General features: G+C 33.8%; 1 protein-coding gene across 1 annotated transcript; it reads left to right on the top strand.

The window, feature by feature from the left end:
- Positions 1-3737: 3737 nt before the first annotated feature.
- On the top strand, positions 3738-19844 carry LOC117909179 (protein disulfide isomerase-like 5-4). The gene is made up of 15 exons (XM_034823090.1): positions 3738-4005; positions 5545-5635; positions 6021-6115; positions 10863-10920; positions 11864-12048; positions 12186-12243; positions 14678-14718; positions 14857-14931; positions 16165-16221; positions 17000-17066; positions 17218-17364; positions 17746-17970; positions 19028-19180; positions 19278-19355; positions 19442-19844. The coding sequence occupies exons 1-15, from the start codon at positions 3965-3967 to the stop codon at positions 19517-19519; spliced, it is 1449 nt and encodes a 482-aa protein (XP_034678981.1). The 5' UTR covers positions 3738-3964; the 3' UTR covers positions 19520-19844.
- Positions 19845-20020: the final 176 nt, after the last annotated feature.

Genomic DNA, 20020 nt, shown 5'->3' with positions numbered 1-20020 from the left:
GTCTAGCTAACCTTAGATGTTTAAACGGTGATTCGACCTACACGAGAATATTCGGATGAGTTCTCCGAGCACGCCCTTTTGTAGCTTAAGTCAAAGAGAGTGAAGACTTGAGTAAGAAATGTTGCACCTATTTAACTATGCTTAAATGTAACATCTCAGGTGCCTTAATAATGTCTTTGATTGTACATTACTGTCTTTAATGTCAAGGATTGTTGGTTCATAATGGTTGTCATGTCTTGATAAGTCTTAAAGATTGATATTTTAGTCTCGTAATAATTGTGTCAATCAAGACACTTAATATTTATTGCAATTCATGCTTAGTAGGTAACATATTCAATGCTCTGTTAGTTTTGTGTCCGTCTAATTCCTAGAGTCCAAACGGACAAGGTCACTTAGTCTTTTGCTATTATGCTATGATCCAGACGGCTTTAGGAGACAGTTGCGAGTGTCCCACAATGCTCCCTAATCCTTGCAACTATGGCCAGTTGGAAACCAAACAGTAAGGTGGAAGAATTCAGTTACTTAAGTGTTTGAAATTTTTTGTGCCATGGGACACGTGTCTGTTGCACGCGTCTTGAGGAGTCACATCAATTTGGGCAACTCATTAGGTGACGTGTCTTTTTAGATGCCTCGATGTTTGCACGTATGCCTTAGATAGTGGATTACTTTTTGGATTTCCCTTTTCACTCTTTTCGCATTTCCTGTTCATCGTTTGTGCTCTCATTATGGTCGTGCGGAGCATTCTCCTCCTTTTATCACCTAGAATGATATTTGTCATCCATTGGCCCATTGTGAATATAATTAATCACTGCTCTGGGTGCTATGGGGAAGGCAGGAGTTTGCTTCGGTGCTTCTCGTGTTGTTTCTTCATGGCCTCTAAAGATGCGGACATACTGCTTGAGATATCTAGATTTGATAAGCTTATCCACCAAGTAGTGCAAATTCCTGTACTCTTCTATGGTGTGCTTGTGCTCCTCTTGACAAAAGCATCATCCTCTTCAATCATGCCTAGACGAATCAATTTTGATGAGCTTTGACCGCTTGAACTCAGGCAATTCTTGGATCAATGGGAGGATCCTCTCATAGGAGACGGTCAATGGAATAAGTTTGGGTAGTTGTCATTATTGCAATCCCTCTTGTCTCCGGTTGCCCTGTCTGGACTGGCCATTTGAGGGCTTCGAGCTCACAACCTTAGTATTCTTAGTTACTTGATTCGTAACTAGGATATGTTGGGAGGCTGTCTGAACGTTATCTTCGAGCATGACATATTTGTTTGCCCTTTTAAACAAGTTGTCCATTGATGCATGTGACTTCTTAGCGAGAGACTCAAAAAATGGGGTGCCCAAACTGATGCTTCGTTTGAAGATCTATAAGATGACATTCATGCTATAGGACTCCACCTGGAGCACTACTTGTTCAAATCGCTTCATGAAGTCTTTCAGCGATTCATTCTCCTGCATCTTAATATTATACAGGGTGCTTATATTCTGCTTTTATTGAGCAAAACATAAATAATAGCCTACAAAGGCCTTTGAGACGTCTCGAAAAGAATTAATAGAATTCTATAGGAGTTGATGGAACCAAGAGAGAGTTAGACTATGGAGGCTGACCATAAAGACTTTGCATAACAGCACATCATTGCCAATATCCAGTGTCATCAGCTACCGAAAGTGCATCAAATAGTCAAAATGGTCAATTATCCTGTTATACATCATGAACTTAGGCACTTGAAACCTCCTAGGTGGCTCGTAATTGATGACGTGGGGACCAAACGACGTGGAGAGCATATCATCCAACTGTTGACTTATGGAGCCAAGTGGGGCCTTTGTCGTCGGGTTATTTGTTGGTGGCAGTTCTAGTACTGAATGCTGAGGCAAACGGTTAGGTGATGCCTCATCATTCAATTGGCCCAATCGTGCCTTCAGGGCCTCTAAGATGCGTGGCAGTGCTAGTGTCTTTTTCTCTTAAGGTCCCAGACGAGCTTTTCATGGCGTATGAGAGACGTAAACCCCATTCTTGCAATTTTTTCTATTTTTCTCTAATAGAGCTTACTGCATCTTCCACTTGAGGCCGATCGATTGGTGAATGCACCAATTTTGGTAATGTTGGGAAACTATTAGCAAACAGTCCTACGTCCATTTGTAGGGACGACTCAACATATTGGTGAGAAGTTCTCTCTATCTGGCTTCAATCTCGTCTTAAAGTTGTTTGTTAGCTGGGAGTGTGACGACTTTTCGAACAGTGCCCCATGGCCATCTGAGCCCATAGCTCTTAGATTTCTTACTTTAGTTGTTTTGTCTGTTGAAGCAGAGATTGCATTCGGCACTCATACTATTCTTGCTTCCTTTCCATTCTATCTTGCCAAGTCTGGAACCACTCGTTCTCATTGGTTGATTGAATTATAGGAGGCTAATTAGCCATCGTGTTCTGTTTTAGACTTTTATATTCACTTCCCACAGATAGTGCCAATGTTGGCTCATAAAGAAAATAATATCTTATCATATGCATATCCCATTCGATGAAATATAATATTTTAAGATATATTTGTCCTATCATATCTTATTTTGCCAAACAAACATAGTCTATAAATTATATTTCATATAAAATTAATATATTTGAATATAATTATAAAAATCATATAGATTTAATTAGGTTGTTTTTAGGATAAGGCATCAAATAATATTATTGCTCTTATATCACGTAGAGGGGATGGCATCATAAAATGACGACATTGTTAGTATTCTTGCTTACTTTACTATAATGCAATATAGTTATAATATTTCTTATATTAAAATCAAAGCATATTAATATGATTGGATTAAAATATAAGAAGTTTTTATATCATTGTCAAATGTTACTTCTAGGTCATAATCTAGGACCTACCCTTCAACTAGGTTGTTTCAAATCTATCAATGAGAATTCTACAATCATAAATATGATAAGGACTAAGATATGAATAATGTTGACAAGATATACATAATTTGACTGGGATATAAAAAATGTAACATGACTAGGGTACAAGTACAAAATTACGATCGAAGTACAAAAAATGCGATTGAGATATGAAAAATATAAAAAATGTGATTAATTGCATGGAAAAATGTAACAAATATATGAAAAATGCAGCAAAAGAATGAAAATGTGATTCGAGTATGAAAAATATGATCATAAATAATGTGAAAAGAGTGTGAAATGCAACAAAGGTAAAAAATAAAAATAAATTATGACTAAAATACAAAAAATATAATCAAATTATGAAAAATATGACTAAGGTAAAAAACGATATAATACATGCATGTATGCTACATATACAAGTGCATGTGTGCTCACACGTATGTATATTGTGTATTATATGGTATATCTTGAAAAAAAAAATTATTTTTAAAGAAATATCTTAATATAAACAAATAGGATGAAGAAAAGGAATAAAATTACTATCAAAATATGAGAAATGAATTCTATGTAATAATTATATCACATTAAAAAATACCCAAATTAGGAAACACAAACATGTCAATTTGAAAGTGACATTTACATAAAAAAAGGAAAAAAAAGTCCATAGACATTAAAATAGAATGTGAGAAAGGCCACATCATGGCAAAATCTTTGATAAGCTCACGTGATCAAATATTAAACACCCACAACCTGAATGTCAAGTAACCACAAAAAATTGAGGCCTATAAGCCATTGACCATGGGGCCATGACCATGACCCTGACCCTGACACACCCCGTTATTAAAGGCATTCTCATTAATTGGACTCAGCCGCTGCTCCTGGATCCGCCCTACGGTCCGTCCAAATTAAACTTCACTCAGGCGACATACAGGGAGGACAAGTTCCGTACGGAACGCAGAATCTGGTGTCGTTTTGTCTCAAAGCCAGGCAATTCCAATTTCACTCTCTTTTTCTCTGCACAGATCTGTTGTTTGCCTGGGCTGTCTCGCTAGAACCTTTCTCCGCAACCATGGTTTCCACCAGCAAGATCAAATCTGTGGATTTTTACAGGTTAGATCCGTCTCTTTTTCAATATACGAATCTCGAAATGTGGTCATGTGATCCAATTTATGATTATTATTGTTATTATTCTTTGGAATCTTGTTTGTTTTTTTTGTTTGATGTTTTTGCGTGATATTATTGGTTTTGGAAGTGTTTGGTTGTGGATGTAATTGGGTTGGCATTTTGGGTTTGATTTGGACTGGAGAATATTGATTTCGAAATGCTTCTGGTCGGGTTTAATGTGTTCGGATTTTCGTTCATTGGTGGAATGAGGGTTTGGTCGCATTTGGCTGATAGCTTAGTGGATGTGTTTTGGGTAATGTGTGAAAAACTTTCACTAGGGACTATTTAGCTCATTTTGATTTTGAGTTGGGCATAAAAATGGAGATGGTTAATCTGAAAATGAGAAACAATGTGATGAGTAGGGATTATTTGAGCCCGGAAAATTGAAAGGGACGAGATGGGTATGGGAAATGGTTACTTGTGTTTGGTTTTCTGGTGGGATTTGTGCCTTGAGGGTTTTCTTCTCTAAGAAGAAGAATTTATTAGGAAAGTGAGAGGAGAAAAAAGAGATAAAAACCAAGGATCCTTCAGAATTAGTTGGTGTACAAAGAGAAGAGGTGAACTAGAAAGCAGGTAAGAGTAAAACTCAAGCAACAAAACTCATCTAGGAAGGGCAGAAAAGAACCAAAACTTCTCAACCATGTTTACCCACAATTTGGCTTAGAATCCAACCACCTTTTTGGTGGATTGCTGTTACAAGACATAACCACATGCCATACATTTTGTGAGTCCTTTGGTGACACAGAGTGCTCTAAGAATTTGCTACGTGTTGTTGACCTTTAGGTTCCAATTTCTCATATTGTTTCTTTTGGTGGATGCTAATCAGTCAGGGGGCTCTTGGATGTCCCCATAGAAAAATCATGCTTTTCCATCTGTTTTGCAAACATATGGAATGAATCTATTTTATTTTGCCATTGTTGAATCAAGTTTGTTTCATGCACATACTCTGTTCCATTTTTTGATTATCCACTTGAAATAAGTCTATTGTATTTCATGGTTAAATTTGAAACAAGTTTATTTTGGACCATATATTCTGTCATTTTTTTTATCATCCATTTCATATAGTTATAATGCGTCCAGTTTATTTGGTAATGATTTTTTTTCTAAAGCTTGGATTCTGGCTTTAATATGCTGTGATAACAAAGTGCAGTTATTTCATTTCTACATGGTGTTCAAGTGCCTCATTAAGCAACTAAAATGGAGTGTACATTACTGATATAAAAGAAAGGTGGAATTGTTTACTCTTTTTTAAAAAAATAACAATAATAGCAATAATGGGTTAGAAGAAGTGAATAAGGTTGAGGAGATGATGTGCTCTAGTTGTTGTTTCTCTTTGTTTTTTTCCCTCTTTCATTTGGTCAGGTGTTGACAACGAAAGTATTTGGTATGTTATCTACATCTTTATTGGGTATTCTCGAATCTTTAGCATGAGTCTTGATGATACTTCATGGAATATATTCATTTACTTATTCTGTTTTGCTGCAGAAAAATTCCTAGGGATTTGACGGAGGCATCATTATCGGGTGCAGGGTTATCCGTAATAGCAGCCTTGTCCATGATGTTTCTATTTGGAATGGTAGGAAATTCATACCTCCTTTGTTGGCAGAAACTGGATTTGATATGAGTATTCATCATGGCTCTTGATTATTGCTAGACCTAATTCTATAGTAATGTATTACCTATAAAAAAAAATTCTATAGTAATGTATCACATGCATATCACATTGTTCTCGCTAAAAAGTTTTGTATTGACGTTCCTGATAAATTTCTCTCTAATTTTGTTCTTTTCACATGTTTTTCACTTTCTCTAATTTCTCTTTCTTTGAAACTATTTCAACTTCCTATATTGAGGCATTGCATCTATGTATGTCTTATTATTTTACAGGCTATTTTGAGAACTTTTTTATGCTACCAATGGCTTTAATTTGTATCTAGAAGTAAGCCATGATTTTCATCTTGCAGGAACTGAGTAATTATTTGTCAGTGAGTACCTCTACATCTGTTATTGTTGACCAGAGTTCTGATGGGGATTTCTTACGAATTGAATTCAATATCAGGTGTTATTCTCTGGCATTAATTCCATGGCATTAATTCGATAACATGTTTTTTGCTGGGTTATGAAGTTTCTTTGAACTTTTGTACTCGTGTTTGTACTTATATATGTGGTTGCTTTATTATTGTGTATTCTTCATGTCATCCATATTCTATCTTTGCTTTTCTCTTTTTCCTTTTTTTTCCTCTTGTAGCATTTAAGTTTGATCTTTCACAAACATATTTTACTTGACTATTTATCGCTAAGATCCTAGTTTGAAATCTTCAGCTATGGCCATGCTTGATGATTTGGAGCCTGGTTTAGAGGTGTGTTTGGTATAATGGTGGTCTGGTATTATTGTGTTGCTTTGACAATGTTGTTGTGGAGCATATTAAAAATGCTTCTTGTCATGTTTCATGCTCGCTTAATGTTGCCCTTTTTTCTGATGCATGGATATCCTGCTTGACAGCCATATATGGTCCATCTTCGTCCATTGAATGCTCCATTCTTATCACACACACAAACACACAGTCTCTCTCTCTATGATGAAATAGTTTTTATTTTTTATTTATTATTTATTATTTTTTTATTTTTTATCTTTTTGCTTACTATAATATTAAATTTTTATAATTTTTTTAACAAAGTAAATACATATTAGTATAGAAAAGATGTAAAATATGTACATGTTCTAAAAGAAAATACAAAATTGTGTTCAAGGTCAATTACGAATGGAGATAGCATGTGAAAATCAAAGCTATCTATAGGTGATCGATCATGAGTTGAAATAGCATATGGAACTAGGGATGGAAATGGGGTGGGGTAGGGTTGGGTATGCTTCCCTAATCCCCATTCTTACCCCATAAGCAAGTTGGGACGGGGATTCCTTGCTAGGTAGGGGTGCAACTTGGATGGATTCAACAACTCAATCTGATTTTGGGTTGGCTGGGGTAGCCCCTCTTGCAATTTAGGTTCGCCTTAGGTAGAAAAAGCCATCTTGAATTGGGCTTGGATTGGGTTAGGGCATTCGGTAACCCGAACCCCAACTGAGGATTTAATAATTTTAATTAGATAATTATATTTTCTTATATATTATAAATAATTCAATTTTATGCTATATTATTTAACTAGTGATATTTGAACTTTAATTGATTTTAATAATTTAATTAATACTCAAATAGTTTTATCTTACATAGAAATTGATAGATTAACTTTTTATCTATTAAAATTAAATAGTTTATCTTATACTAAATTGTTGCATTAGATTGATGGATTTGATATTGGTAAGATTAATAAATATGGTTTATTTCCATCTATAGTGAAATGTAAGCCTTCATGGACAAGCTTTCTTTGGTGTGCTATTATATCATACACTTTTTTATTTTTTTTCACTTTTCCTTGGTGCAACCTGACCCAGCCCGAGTTTTGACCTGATTAGTCTACATAAACTAATCAATCTGAGCCTAACCCATACATTTTTTTTTCTTACCTAAGATTTCTTATTTTTTGATTCTTATGTAAAATGCATATAGGTGCCTAGCACGATTTTAACCCCGAGCTTGGGAGAAAATGTTTGGGTTGAGCTTGGGTCGGGCAACTTGGGTTACAAATTGGGTTGGGTTGAGCTTTCGGAAGATGTCATTTATTCTTGGGTTGACTATCAAACATTCCCAACCTGCCCATGTTGCACCCTAAGCTAGAGGGATAAGCTCCTCATCCCAATCCTCACCCTTATCCCTCCCATGTTATTTTAATCAACATTGAACAACCAATTTTACTAAAAGTTCAAACTTGTAGGATTTTGACCCACAATCTATATCATGCTCTCTAATACCATCCTCACATGTAGCCTTCATTTTTCAGTCTTACATGTGGACTTATAAATTGGGGTAATAAAAATGTTGTGGTGAAGTTCAATCACTCAACCTCCTACCAAACAAGGCTTTAATACCATGTTGAGCAACTAATTTCCTAAAAGTTTAAACTGTATAATTTCGACCCATAATTTATATCATGCTCTCTAAAACAATAAGTTTTTAAAAACATTTTTTTTAATTATAAATGTATATATATATACACACGTGTGTGTGTATTTATGTATATATGTATGTATTATTGTAGAAAAAGAAATAAACATGCATGAGCCAATCCACATTTTTTGGTTTATTAATGCAAATTATTGATTAAGTTTTTATTTTTATTAAATTATAATTTTTCAATGGATAAGAACTTATTTATGAAAAGACAACTCTATAATACATGCATGTGAAAAATATTTAATTTTTATTTATTTAATATTTTAGTTAGATTGATAGTTAATAATTGTACGACTTTTTAATATTTCAAAAATCAAGATATTTAAGAAAGATCTTCAAGATCAAGAGAATAATTAATTTAAATGACAAATGAAACATATTTATTTTTTAATTAATATTTTAATTATATTAATTTTTTTTAATATTATAATAATTAAAAAGATATTCAAGATCAAGAGAATATATAAGATTAAATTAATTTCTTTGTTGTTTATTTTTTAAAATAAAGAAAAAATAAAATACTTAAGATAAGTATCACATTTGTATTTGAATGATGACACCATCTTTAAAAATTAATAAAGTTTGTATTTTTTATTGATGATACTTCTTATTACAATGTATAAATAATTAAAAATGTGACTTTATCCATTAAAAATAAGAAAATATAAGAATAATAACGAAAAAGGGTGATTCTTTGAGCCTAATCACTATTTAATTTAAATTAGTAAATCATTCTTTTTTAATAAGTTCATTCTTATTAAATAATAACAAGATCACAATTGGACAGACTACCATTTCTGTTAAAACTACCTTTAAAAAAGAGAAAATATAATAACAATAATGAAAAAAATTAACGAATCTTTAGTCAAATGAGGACTTTGTTTAAAGAGTTTTTGGTGTGACAAGATTCATATTTTATTATTTTGTCAAAATAAATCAAATTATAAATAAATAAATATATTTAATAGCATATAGAATGTTTTTAAATTTTATAAATATAAAACTATTTATGAATGAATATATTTCATTGGGTTTATTACACTTTACCCTTCCAACCTATAGTGTGTTTTGCACATTGTCCCATCAAGTTCAAAATCGAGCAATGTATCCCCCATCCTTTATAATTGCATGCAATGTGCATTTTTTTAAAGATGGCGTTATGTTTTTGGACGGAAAGGCATGTGTTCTCGATCGAGGGCAAAATGGTAATTTTTTTCTCAATCTGCAGCCTTCCTCTTTTTGGTCGACCGACTGTTTCTTCCCCTATCCCCAAGCTGAAGCTCTCCTCCCCCGTTTTTTCTTCCCTTCGAAACCCTAAAATCCCAATCCCACAGTTGCTGCTAAAAGCCCCACATAATTTCTCCTTGTCCATGGAGTGGAAATTTGCAAAATCGCCAAATAATTTCTCTTACCCTAAAATCCCCAAATTTCCTCCAAAATTTCCCTCACTCTTCTAAAACATCAAATGACCTTAACCCTCAATTTGACCGAGTTTCATTCTCCAAAAATTTCCCCAAATCTTCTAAAAGATCAAAACAAAACCCTAACCCTCTTTCTCAACATGCTTCTACCCATTAAAGAATTGGAAGTAAAAAAATTACCGTTGAACTCCACGTCTTCTCTTCGATGTCAACCTTGCATTAGCTTCCTTGGGGAGAGGAAGGCTTCGGCTTGGGGCTTCACCAGGCAACAAGGGAAGAAACGATCGATGGGGGAGAAGAGACGAGGGAGAGGAGAGTTGTAGATTAAGGTTAAAATGGAATGACCCTTTTGCCCTCACTTATTAAGAAAATGATCATTTTGCCTTCGGTCACATGGAAAACACGTGCCTTTCCGTCCAAAAAAATAACGTCGTCTCTAAAAAAAGGCACATTGCATGCAATTATAAAGGATGAATGGTACATTGCTCGATTTTGAACTTGAGGGGGTAATGTGCAAAACACACTATAGGTTGGGGGGTAAAGTGTAATAAACCCTATTTCATAATATATATTATTATGAATGAATATATTTAGTATTGTTATTTTGTTACTTTCTTAATATATTCACACACACATGCATACACATATAATTAGGTTGTCTTTGGTTCGGTTTTGTTTAATTTTCCCCATTCTTGACCCCAACTCCAATTATTATGCCCCATTCCGACCTCATTAGGTGCGGATCCCCATGGGAACCGAACTGACCTGATGGGGTTTTTGGTCATCTCTATATGGAACCCAAAAAATTACTTGGCCACATGGGGCCTTGTTATGGTATGAGATGCTACCTCCTTGTAATAATATTCAAAGTGAGCCCTGATTATTGAATATTCTATTCCCTATGGTTATTTTCCTTCCATATTTCCCAAAATAGATAACCAAGAATCAGCTCTACTCTTCACAGTACCATAGCTTTTAGTCATTCTCTGAGCTTCTGTTAGGTTTAAGCCAATAAATAAAGCCCAAAGAATTTAGATTGAACCTAGTGCCTTTTGGATGATTGATCAAACAAGATGTGCAGTTTTTTTGACTTAAATTCTCATGCATATTTATGTGAATGTCCTTAAAAAATTTAAGTTATTCTGTTTAGTTCTGTATATCATATTTCTATTAATGCTATTATCTTTTGTGTACCTTCTCAGTCAACTGCTTGGCTCCTCCTTTTTCAATATTAATCTATTTGGTATTAATTAATAATATAAATTATGTATTCTATTGATTGAGTTGTCTAACATTTTCCTTAAAATTTTCTGTGTAGTTTTCCTGCTCTCTCATGTGAATTTGCATCAGTTGATGTGAGTGATGTGCTGGGAACAGTAAGTTTCTATCACTCAACATAACTCATTTAATTAGTTTTTGAAAAAAGGTAGTAGAATTTTTTAATGATCAGTGCTCAATGGATTATCCCAAGCTTCTTTTTTTATTTTTTATAATTTTTATTTTGTATTTGACTGTAGAAGAGTTTCCTTTTTATCAGCATCCGAGGGAGTACTGTATAATCTTACAAAATTTTCTCTTGCATTGATAATGCTGAGAAACAATGACCACACAGTATTACTGCTTAAATATTATTTGCTTAAAAAATAATGTTGCAGGGTATGGTACCTTGGTAGAAACATGCTATATTTTTATTATTAGTGGAGAATGTTGGGACTTGGGAGTCTCTTATGCATGTATTTTAGAAAATTTTAAGAGATTAATCAACATAGGAACACATTTGAATGTTTTGAATTAAAAAAATTCATGTAATTGTTGAAGGTTTTATTGGTTTAAGAGTAAAACATTAGGTCTTTGAAAACCTCAATGGATTTTAATGTTGAAAAAAAATCCTTTTTGTTTTGATTGGTGCTTTTCTTTTATAAGGAAGATTTTATCAATACATACTATTTTCTATTTCCATGTGATATGTATATACGCATTTTTCTTTTTAAACTCACATTCACCACATGGCCCATGCATGTATGCCACAAATAGAAATGCATGTGTGCTCATACAGTTGTACTGTGTATTATATTGTATATTTTAAATCTAGTTTGGCTAAGTTTGTTCATCACTTAAGTCAATCTAAGATCACAGTTTGTCGTGTTTAGCTTTTTATTTCCTTGGAAAACATATTCAGCTTGGCTTGCCCCTGATTGTATTATATGTGTGTCTATACATATGTATGTGATTTGTTACTCCCCGATTTTGAACTATTTTGTGCCTTATTTATCTGAGTGCAGTAAGAACTGGCCTAAACTTATGTTCTCTCATTTGCAGAACAGGCTGAACATAACAAAAACTATTCGTAAGTATTCAATAGATCCAGATTTAAGACCTACTGGCACTGAGTTTCATTCAGGACCAGTTGGGAAAGTCATCAAGCATGGAGATGAAACTGATGAAGAATATAGTGAAGGTTCTGTTTCACTAACAGCTCAGAATTTTGATAAATATTCACATCAGTAAGTCATGAATCTGAGTTTTAAACCTGTAATTTTTCAAGTTTCCACAATTTCATGGTGAAGAATTTCCTTGCCATACAGCCACAGTGAATTTAGTGATATTTCTGTTTGATTTATTGCTAATATTTCTTTTGCAGGCATGCTATTTTGGTTGTCAATTTCTTTGCTCCTTGGTGCTATTGGAGTACTCGCCTGGTAACTTTTTTTGAAGGGAAAAAAATTCCCATACAACCATAAAAATTCTTAAGCCCTATGAACCATAAAGATACTTTATCCATCCAAAAAACCCTGTGGAATGAATTATTTTATCGAGAAAAATCCATTTTTTTTAATTCCACATGCTACTATGAGGGAGCATGCAGTCACATGAGCGCAAATCCAGTACAGTACATGGCACGTTTATTTTATATATCAAGGCTCACCATTTGATGGGAGCCCAAATTTAAGTGTACAAAACCAACCAAATAAGAGAGGTCTAGCCATCTGATTTCCAACATGGTTTTTCAAATTAGTTTTATAAACTTTTCACTGTTCAAATAATTAAAATACTAAATAAATCATTCATTTGGGTTATTGTTTATGTAGTGGATTGGCTGAATGAGACTAAAAAGACCATGAATTCCCACCCTTAAATGAATATGCAACATGTGTGCTTTTAAGCACCTACAAAATGTGATTGTGTGTCTCTACAATATACTAATGGTGGTAAGGGAAGCGCATTATTTGGATATGATATTCAATTACATGGGTTTTATGGATGGAGCAAATATTGCTATGGGTTTTGTGAATTGAAGAAGTTTTTGTAAGGGTTTATTGATATTTTTCCACCTTTTTAATTTTCTTTCCTCTCTCCATTTTTATCTTGAAGATTTGATCCTTAATTTATCAGTGCCTAGTTCATTAGCTGCTACAAAAATTGCCTATATCTGTAAACTGACCCATTTTGGTATTATGGTTCTGTCTATCTCTATACACATATTACTGGTATCACCCTTGAGGCCTGACTCAAGTGGTAAAACGTAGGGGAGGGTTTGTGGGGGTTTCTAGGCTCAAATCCCAATGGGGACAAAAATTTACCTATTCAATATATATATATGTCTGTATGTATGTATATATATAATATTACTGGTATCATGATGTCTGGTTTTTCCGTAAATCCTTCCAATGAACTTCGTGATGGAACCTTTGTACTGTCCACCTGGACTGTTTGTAATGGGAATGCATGAAATATTGGTGTCTTAACTGTCTTCGCAATATATACTCTCTGTTTCTTATGTAAAAACTTTCCTTTCAATATTCCAGATTTGAACAAATGGTATTCCCCTGTTTTATCTGTTAGACAAGCTTTGCATATGAATGCATGCACTTGCATGACCACATATTGTGTTGTTTACTAGAATATATGCTAGACAGGTCAGACTATGGGTGTCTAGTGTCAGTTTCCATCTAAACTTTACTAGTGGCATTGCACCAAATTTTATGTTGTGATATTTCATTGCTTTGAAATATATATGATCATATTTGATAAAGAAAATGAAGTACAAAAGATTCCTGAAATCTCTTTTAGAATTATGAGTGTTCTTTAAATTTTATAATTAATTTTGTTGAACAATTCTTAATATAATTAGTGAGTTTCTTAGTAAAATTAAAATTTCCTAAATATATAATTAATCAAAAGATCAGTGGATGAATGACAAGATTTTATTAAGGATGATGATAAACCAATGAATATGAGCATTAATTAATCAAATATTTAAAGTTTTGTATCTAAATCCTTGTCTTTTTAAACTTTCTATTGATAAAAGTTGCCCCCTTTGAAATGAATTTATGGCTCTATCTCTACTATTTGGTTAGAGAAGAGAATGCTTAATCATTGTGATGATTCTTTAATTTTGGGTATGTATTTGGAGATCTATTGCTCCATTTAACAAACATCTTTAAGCCTTTCATACGTTTGAATTAATTGCATGGTCAAGCTTTTAAGAAAATTGTCTAGTTGTTCCTCGATGCTGCTTGAATTAGCATTCTCGTTCATCCTTTCTGAGTATGAGATTTAGCAAACTCCGTGTTTTAATTTAATTTTATTATATTATTATATTTTATTTTTTGGAGAGGCAACTCTTTTTCCCTTAGTTGGCAATTGAACCTGGAACCTCCCACATCCCCCTTGCTAGTTGAGGTAGGCTTCAAGGGCTAGCAAACTCCTAGCTTAAATTGTGGATGTCCATACATCATTGTTGGATTCAATGGGACATCCTTGTACACTTGTTAGAGTAACTGTATATGATTCCATTATATCTTAGAACATCTTCATATGGAATGTGCTCCTAGGAGTTTGTCTCATTCTTGTCGACAACCTTGATATACACTTCTAAATATTTTGCTTTTATTTTAATTCCTTTAGTGATCATTACCTCCAAGTGGTCAACATCCTTAGAAAAGGAATTTATGGCTAATGGCTACCATTTGCTCCTTTTGAATTCATCGCTTGTTTTTCATTAGTCAAGTAATACATATTCTGGACTTGATTAAATTGTTCATTTAGAAGCTCTTTCATTTAGTGATGCCATTACAAGCGTTGCTAGTATTTTTATTATTCTTTTTGCCTCACTCCAATTTATTTCCTCAGAAACCTTCATGGGAGAAGGCGGCCAAAATAATAAGAGAAAGGTACTTCTAATAGGTTTTTTTTTTCTTGCAAATGAACTTTGTCAATGGTGTACCTTATCATCTCCTTTGTTAAACATATTCAACAGCATTATTTTGACAATATGCTATCTAAAGTCTCACATTCATACTTGCTTTTAGATATGACCCAGAATTGGATGGGCGAATTGTTATGGCGAAGGTTGACTGCACTGAAGAAGGTGAATTGTGTAGGAGGTATTTTCTAGTTTAATATTATATGTTTTTTTTTTTTTTTTGTATTTTTAGTGGTGGGTGGTTTGGATAATATGTTCTATTCATCGAGAATAACATAGATTTTCATTTTTTTTATTTCCATTTCTCCTTCCCTCTCTTACTCGAAACAATTTAAAGAATCACAGAATTTTTATATCCCATCTTGAATCATCAGAAATGCCTAGTGAATCGATTTAGTGCTGTTAGTTGGTGACTTTTTCCCAGAGATGGTAAAGAAAAAGGAAGAGTCCATGAGGCACTAAAAATCACTTACTGTCTAGTTGTTTAGATGGGGAACTAAAGCAGGCAAAGAAGCCTGTCCATGACTCATGTTGCTGCATATAATTGTGTGTTGGTAAGCAGCAAGTTCAACAATTTGTAATAATCCCCAGTACTGACTGGTAAGATTCAATTCAACACTGGTTAGTTTAGGTTTGGTCCTGGCGTAGTCCCCTATAATTTGGATTAGGTCTATTGATGGATGAACAGTGTTTCTGATACTGACCAGAAACGGTAGTTTCAGCTAGTATGTGAACTGCCAGAAATGCACCATTTTCTGCTGGGATGTTTTAGCAGTTTTGGTCCTAAGCTAAACCCAGCCACTCTCTGCTCTACTTCTATGATTCTATCTCATCCTAAGATTTACTTGTTTATTAGTCATTACCAAAACTTATAGCAGAATTCCTGTTTTGCAACTGAACTTGTAGAATGTTAATGCATGTCAGTTGAGCCCTCATTTTTAATCCATTATTTATTTATAAGTAAGCTTGTAACATGTCACTGCTATTTGGTGAATTTTCTGAAATTGAAAGTCATTCTCAGCCTCATAATTAGTTTCTTCATTTGTAATTCTTTAGTATTTCATGCTAAATTCAGCAGTCTATTAAAGTTTTCTTTATGTTGAGTTTCCAAGTTAAAGATCTTCTGCCTATATATATATATATATATATATATATATATATATATATATATTAATTTTAGAATATTATTACCTATTTTAAATGATTGCATTTTTCTTTTGGAGCATTATCATGAAGTACAAATAATCTTTTTCTCTCTTTCTTTGTTATATTGCCTTTCCATTTTGGTTAATTGTTAACAATTATTTACAACATGTAGTTGTAATTGTAGTTATTATTATTATTAGTATTTGTATTTGTATTTGTTTCTTGTTTCTTTTTTGCTGTTAACATGTATTACACAATGAATCTTCAGGCATCACATACAGGGTTATCCGTCTATTCGTATTTTCCGTAAAGGAAGTGATGTGAGGTAAATAAGATGTATCCTTATGTATCTTTATTGTTCTTTTCATCAGATGAAAATGATTTTTTTTTTTTTTTTTTCATTTTAAGTATATGCTTAATTTAAAGATCATTGTTGCCATAATCTTCAATAAGCGTCAAAGTTAGAATGCTGATCGTAAATGTCTAGTCCTAATTTTCAAAATTTAAACATTTTCGAATAAAGATTGATTGCTGTTTCAGTTATGAAATGTTTTTTTTTTCTTATCATCATCCCTTATTATTTTTCCTCTAATATCACTAGAAAACTTTGTTTAGTTCTTATCTTGTTCAAACATTTCTTTGAATGTCCTTGTGGACATAGGTCTCAAACCAATTAACAGCTACATGACCAGTCATAATGCACCTAATGGAATAAACTATTGTTCCAATTGAACCTTAGTTTATAAGTTATGAGGTCAAGATGTGCCAACTCACCGCATACAGTTATGCAGGAAATTTTATAAGGAGGCACCAAGTCCTGCTCATTTGTGATTGGTGTTTTTCTGGTACAGTCCCTAATAGGTTATACAGGAGAAGGATTCAGATGGCACTAAATTTCAGTTTCCAATTTAATAGTTTTTTTATATAAACATTTTCTGGTTTATTATTAAAAATGATTCAGCTAGCATTTTAGTTATGGATTCATTATTTATTTCTTATGACTCCTGTTATAATATTCTACTTCACAAAGTTCTGCTAGTTACATGGGCTTTTCTTCTTAGCTTTATTATGCAACATTGTTATCTGACTAATTTTCTCCACAGGGACGATCACGGACACCATGATCACGAATCCTATTATGGAGATCGCGATACAGATACCCTGGTTACTGTAAGAACAAATTCAAAGTAGAATTGGCATTACTTTTATCTGTTACATGGTCAATACTTACGGATGTAGTTGACTGGTGGACTTTATAATTCTATTGCCTATTAGGTATAGAGTGGTACATGTCTTGATTTAGCATTCTCATCCCTTGTAGACGATGGAAACTTTGGTTGCTCCAATTCCACTGGAGTCTCAGAGGCTAGCTTTGGAGAATAAATCTGATAGTACGGCAGACCATATAAAACGTCCTGCACCCAGAACAGGTGGATGCAGAATTGAAGGTTTTGTGCGTGTTAAGAAGGTATAGTTATTTAAACAAAGATAATAGAATTATAGGAGCATATTTTAGATATGTTTTAATCTCAACAAGATGTATATAATTTATAGGATCATATTTTAGATTCATATTTAAACAAAGATCAAAAGAAGCTTATATTAGATAAATAGCTTGATCTCAACCAATTTCTGTACTGCTAGTTATCCATCATTTCCCCGCAGTCATATTGCATAACAAGTGGTATTGACATGTGAGATATATTAACAAATTTCCTTTTTGTTTTGGCATGTTTTTTCCCATACTAGTAGTTATATTGGAACCAAATCTAAATTTTTTACTCTTGACTTCTAATTTTGTTTTAGAAAATGCTTGATATTTAAGCGAGTTATCCTCATACTGGTGCAGGTTCCAGGCAACCTTGTCATTTCAGCTCGCTCGGGATCCCATTCCTTTGATCCCTCTCAAATGAACATGTCACATGTTATTTCCCACCTTTCATTTGGTAGAAAGATTGCACCAAGGGTGATGAGTGATATGAAACGAGTGCTACCATATATTGGTGGAAGCCATGATAGATTGAATGGCCGGTCATATATTAGTCATCCTAGTGATTCAAATGCAAATGTTACTGTAAGCTTCTGTTCCTCGAGGATCTTCTAATTCCTTATTTGTTTCACTATTCTTCTCTCTAAAATGTCAAAAAAGAATTCTGCTGTTTTTTACCTACCGCATGCGTGAGTAAGATGCATAAACTTGGAGGATTTTCAAGGAGAAGGATATGGGATATAGAGGTTCCCTAAATATCCTTTTTTTTTTTTGATAGGTAAGCACAAAGATATATTAGAAAAAGGGTGCTTGAAAGGCGACCCAGAGCATACAGGGAGATACAAGTGTCACCTAAAAAAACAACAAAAACACAAGCACTCACTGGCCCTCAACAAGAACCCAACCATTCCACAAAGTTAAACAAAGTTAAGGGGCCTACAGCTATAGAAGATTTAGCCCCCTTCATACTGGTTGAATGAATAATGGATCATATGCAGTATTTTTAGGTTTACAATTTTTTCTGTTGCATGCTAGGAGCTTTTGCTGGGACAAAAGGCCCAACTAATTGAATTGCCTAGTGATTTGTTCACTGTTTCTTGCTATAAGGAGTCTCGACATTTGTTGAAGAGTGAAAGTGATAATGCTGGCCGATTACTTGGAAGGTGCATAAATGGGAATAGTTGATTGAATGAATTCACAACTGCTTCTCCCTTCTCAAGTGCCCTGGCCTTGCTCTATAATTCTTTTGGTGTCATCTTGTTTTATTTTTCCAGGAATGCTGGCTTGTGCCATTGAGTCAGAAAATTTGTGAGGCTTTATTAACCATTATTGTGAGGGAACATGTGATACAAGGCAGATCTTAACACTAGTCTTTGCCCATAGACTCTGTACATGAGTTGTCATTTCCTTCCCGGCACAGTCAATAAAATCTAATTAGATACCTAGGTTACTCTCTGTCAAAAAAAAAAAAAAAAAAAAAACTAGCCTTCAGGAGACTCATTGTTGTCCATGACCGTGAATGTTGCATGTGCTGAATAGCTCTACAAGCAATAAGGTATTAGATAAATGGTACCATATTTCAAAATGAAGAATATGCCAGTCTTTCGCCCTGAACTGTGGTTTCCTAATTACAAATTTGCAGATAGAGCATTATCTTCAAGTAGTGAAAACAGAGGTGATAACAACTCGTGATCATAAGTTGGTCGAGGAGTATGAGTACACAGCCCACAGTAGTTTGGTGCAGAGTTTATATATCCCTGTTGCAAAATTCCATTTCGAGCTATCTCCTATGCAGGTCTGTAGCAAACCATACAGTTCTTCATGTGTTGATATAGGATTCTACCTGCATTTCATTTTTCTGTTGTCTTAACTTTCTCTCTTCCCTTGATCAGGTCTTAGTGACAGAAAATAGGAAGTCCTTCTGGCACTTTATTACAAATGTCTGTGCCATCATTGGAGGTGTTTTCACGGTTGGTTTTCCTTTAGTCCTTAAATTTTCCTTTTATAATCCATCAAATTCAGCTTTTGAATTATTCTTCCTTGTGGGTTGTTTCAGGTTGCTGGGATATTGGACTCAGTTCTGCACAACACAATGAGACTGATGAAAAAGATTGAACTAGGGAAAAATTTTTGATGGGAAGATGAATTATTGGCATATTTCTCACACCCCATTTGTCTGTGTGACATGGTCTATGTAAAAAGAAGTGCCAATGTGTATGCCCCTCTCGAATATGCATGAGAAAACATAAACATATTAGCCACTCTAGTTGCTCATACAGGAAATGATTAAAGAAATATTTTGGGTAATGCATGCAAGGATTTATTTTTATCACCTTCTTTTCTCTTTTGGGCTATGTTAGATTCCTGAGAAAGCAGATAATATGAGTGAACCTTCAAACTTTTCATTGTCTTGGCCCTTGAAAACAGGAAATTGTGATCACAATTGTTTTTCCTTCTTTTTTTTCTCAGTTTACTCAGCAATCAAAGATGGATTCTGAATTGTGGCTCCCTACAAGGTTCCCTGATATTTGCAAAGCCAATTTCCTTCTCATTACCCGTCAATAAACATTTAGTTCTGATTCTCTTATGCAAGTTCCATTTTGCTAAAAAGAAATATCAAAGTGGATAATTGAAG

This window comes from Vitis riparia, chromosome 19 (assembly GCF_004353265.1).
Source record: "Vitis riparia cultivar Riparia Gloire de Montpellier isolate 1030 chromosome 19, EGFV_Vit.rip_1.0, whole genome shotgun sequence".
Lineage (NCBI taxonomy): Eukaryota > Viridiplantae > Streptophyta > Magnoliopsida > Vitales > Vitaceae > Vitis > Vitis riparia.
Note: the sequence above shows the minus strand (reverse complement) of the source record. Positions and strands in the feature narration are given on the sequence as shown.

Excerpts from the sequence above, each read along its gene's own strand:
- LOC117909179 (XM_034823090.1), top strand. The coding sequence starts at position 3,965 with ATGGTTTCCACCAGCAAGATCAAATCTGTGGATTTTTACAG. Across the intron at positions 17,365-17,745 it reads GTTTTGTGCGTGTTAAGAAG|GTTCCAGGCAACCTTGTCAT; the intron begins GTATAGTTATTT and ends ATACTGGTGCAG. Across the intron at positions 19,181-19,277 it reads TCGAGCTATCTCCTATGCAG|GTCTTAGTGACAGAAAATAG; the intron begins GTCTGTAGCAAA and ends TCCCTTGATCAG.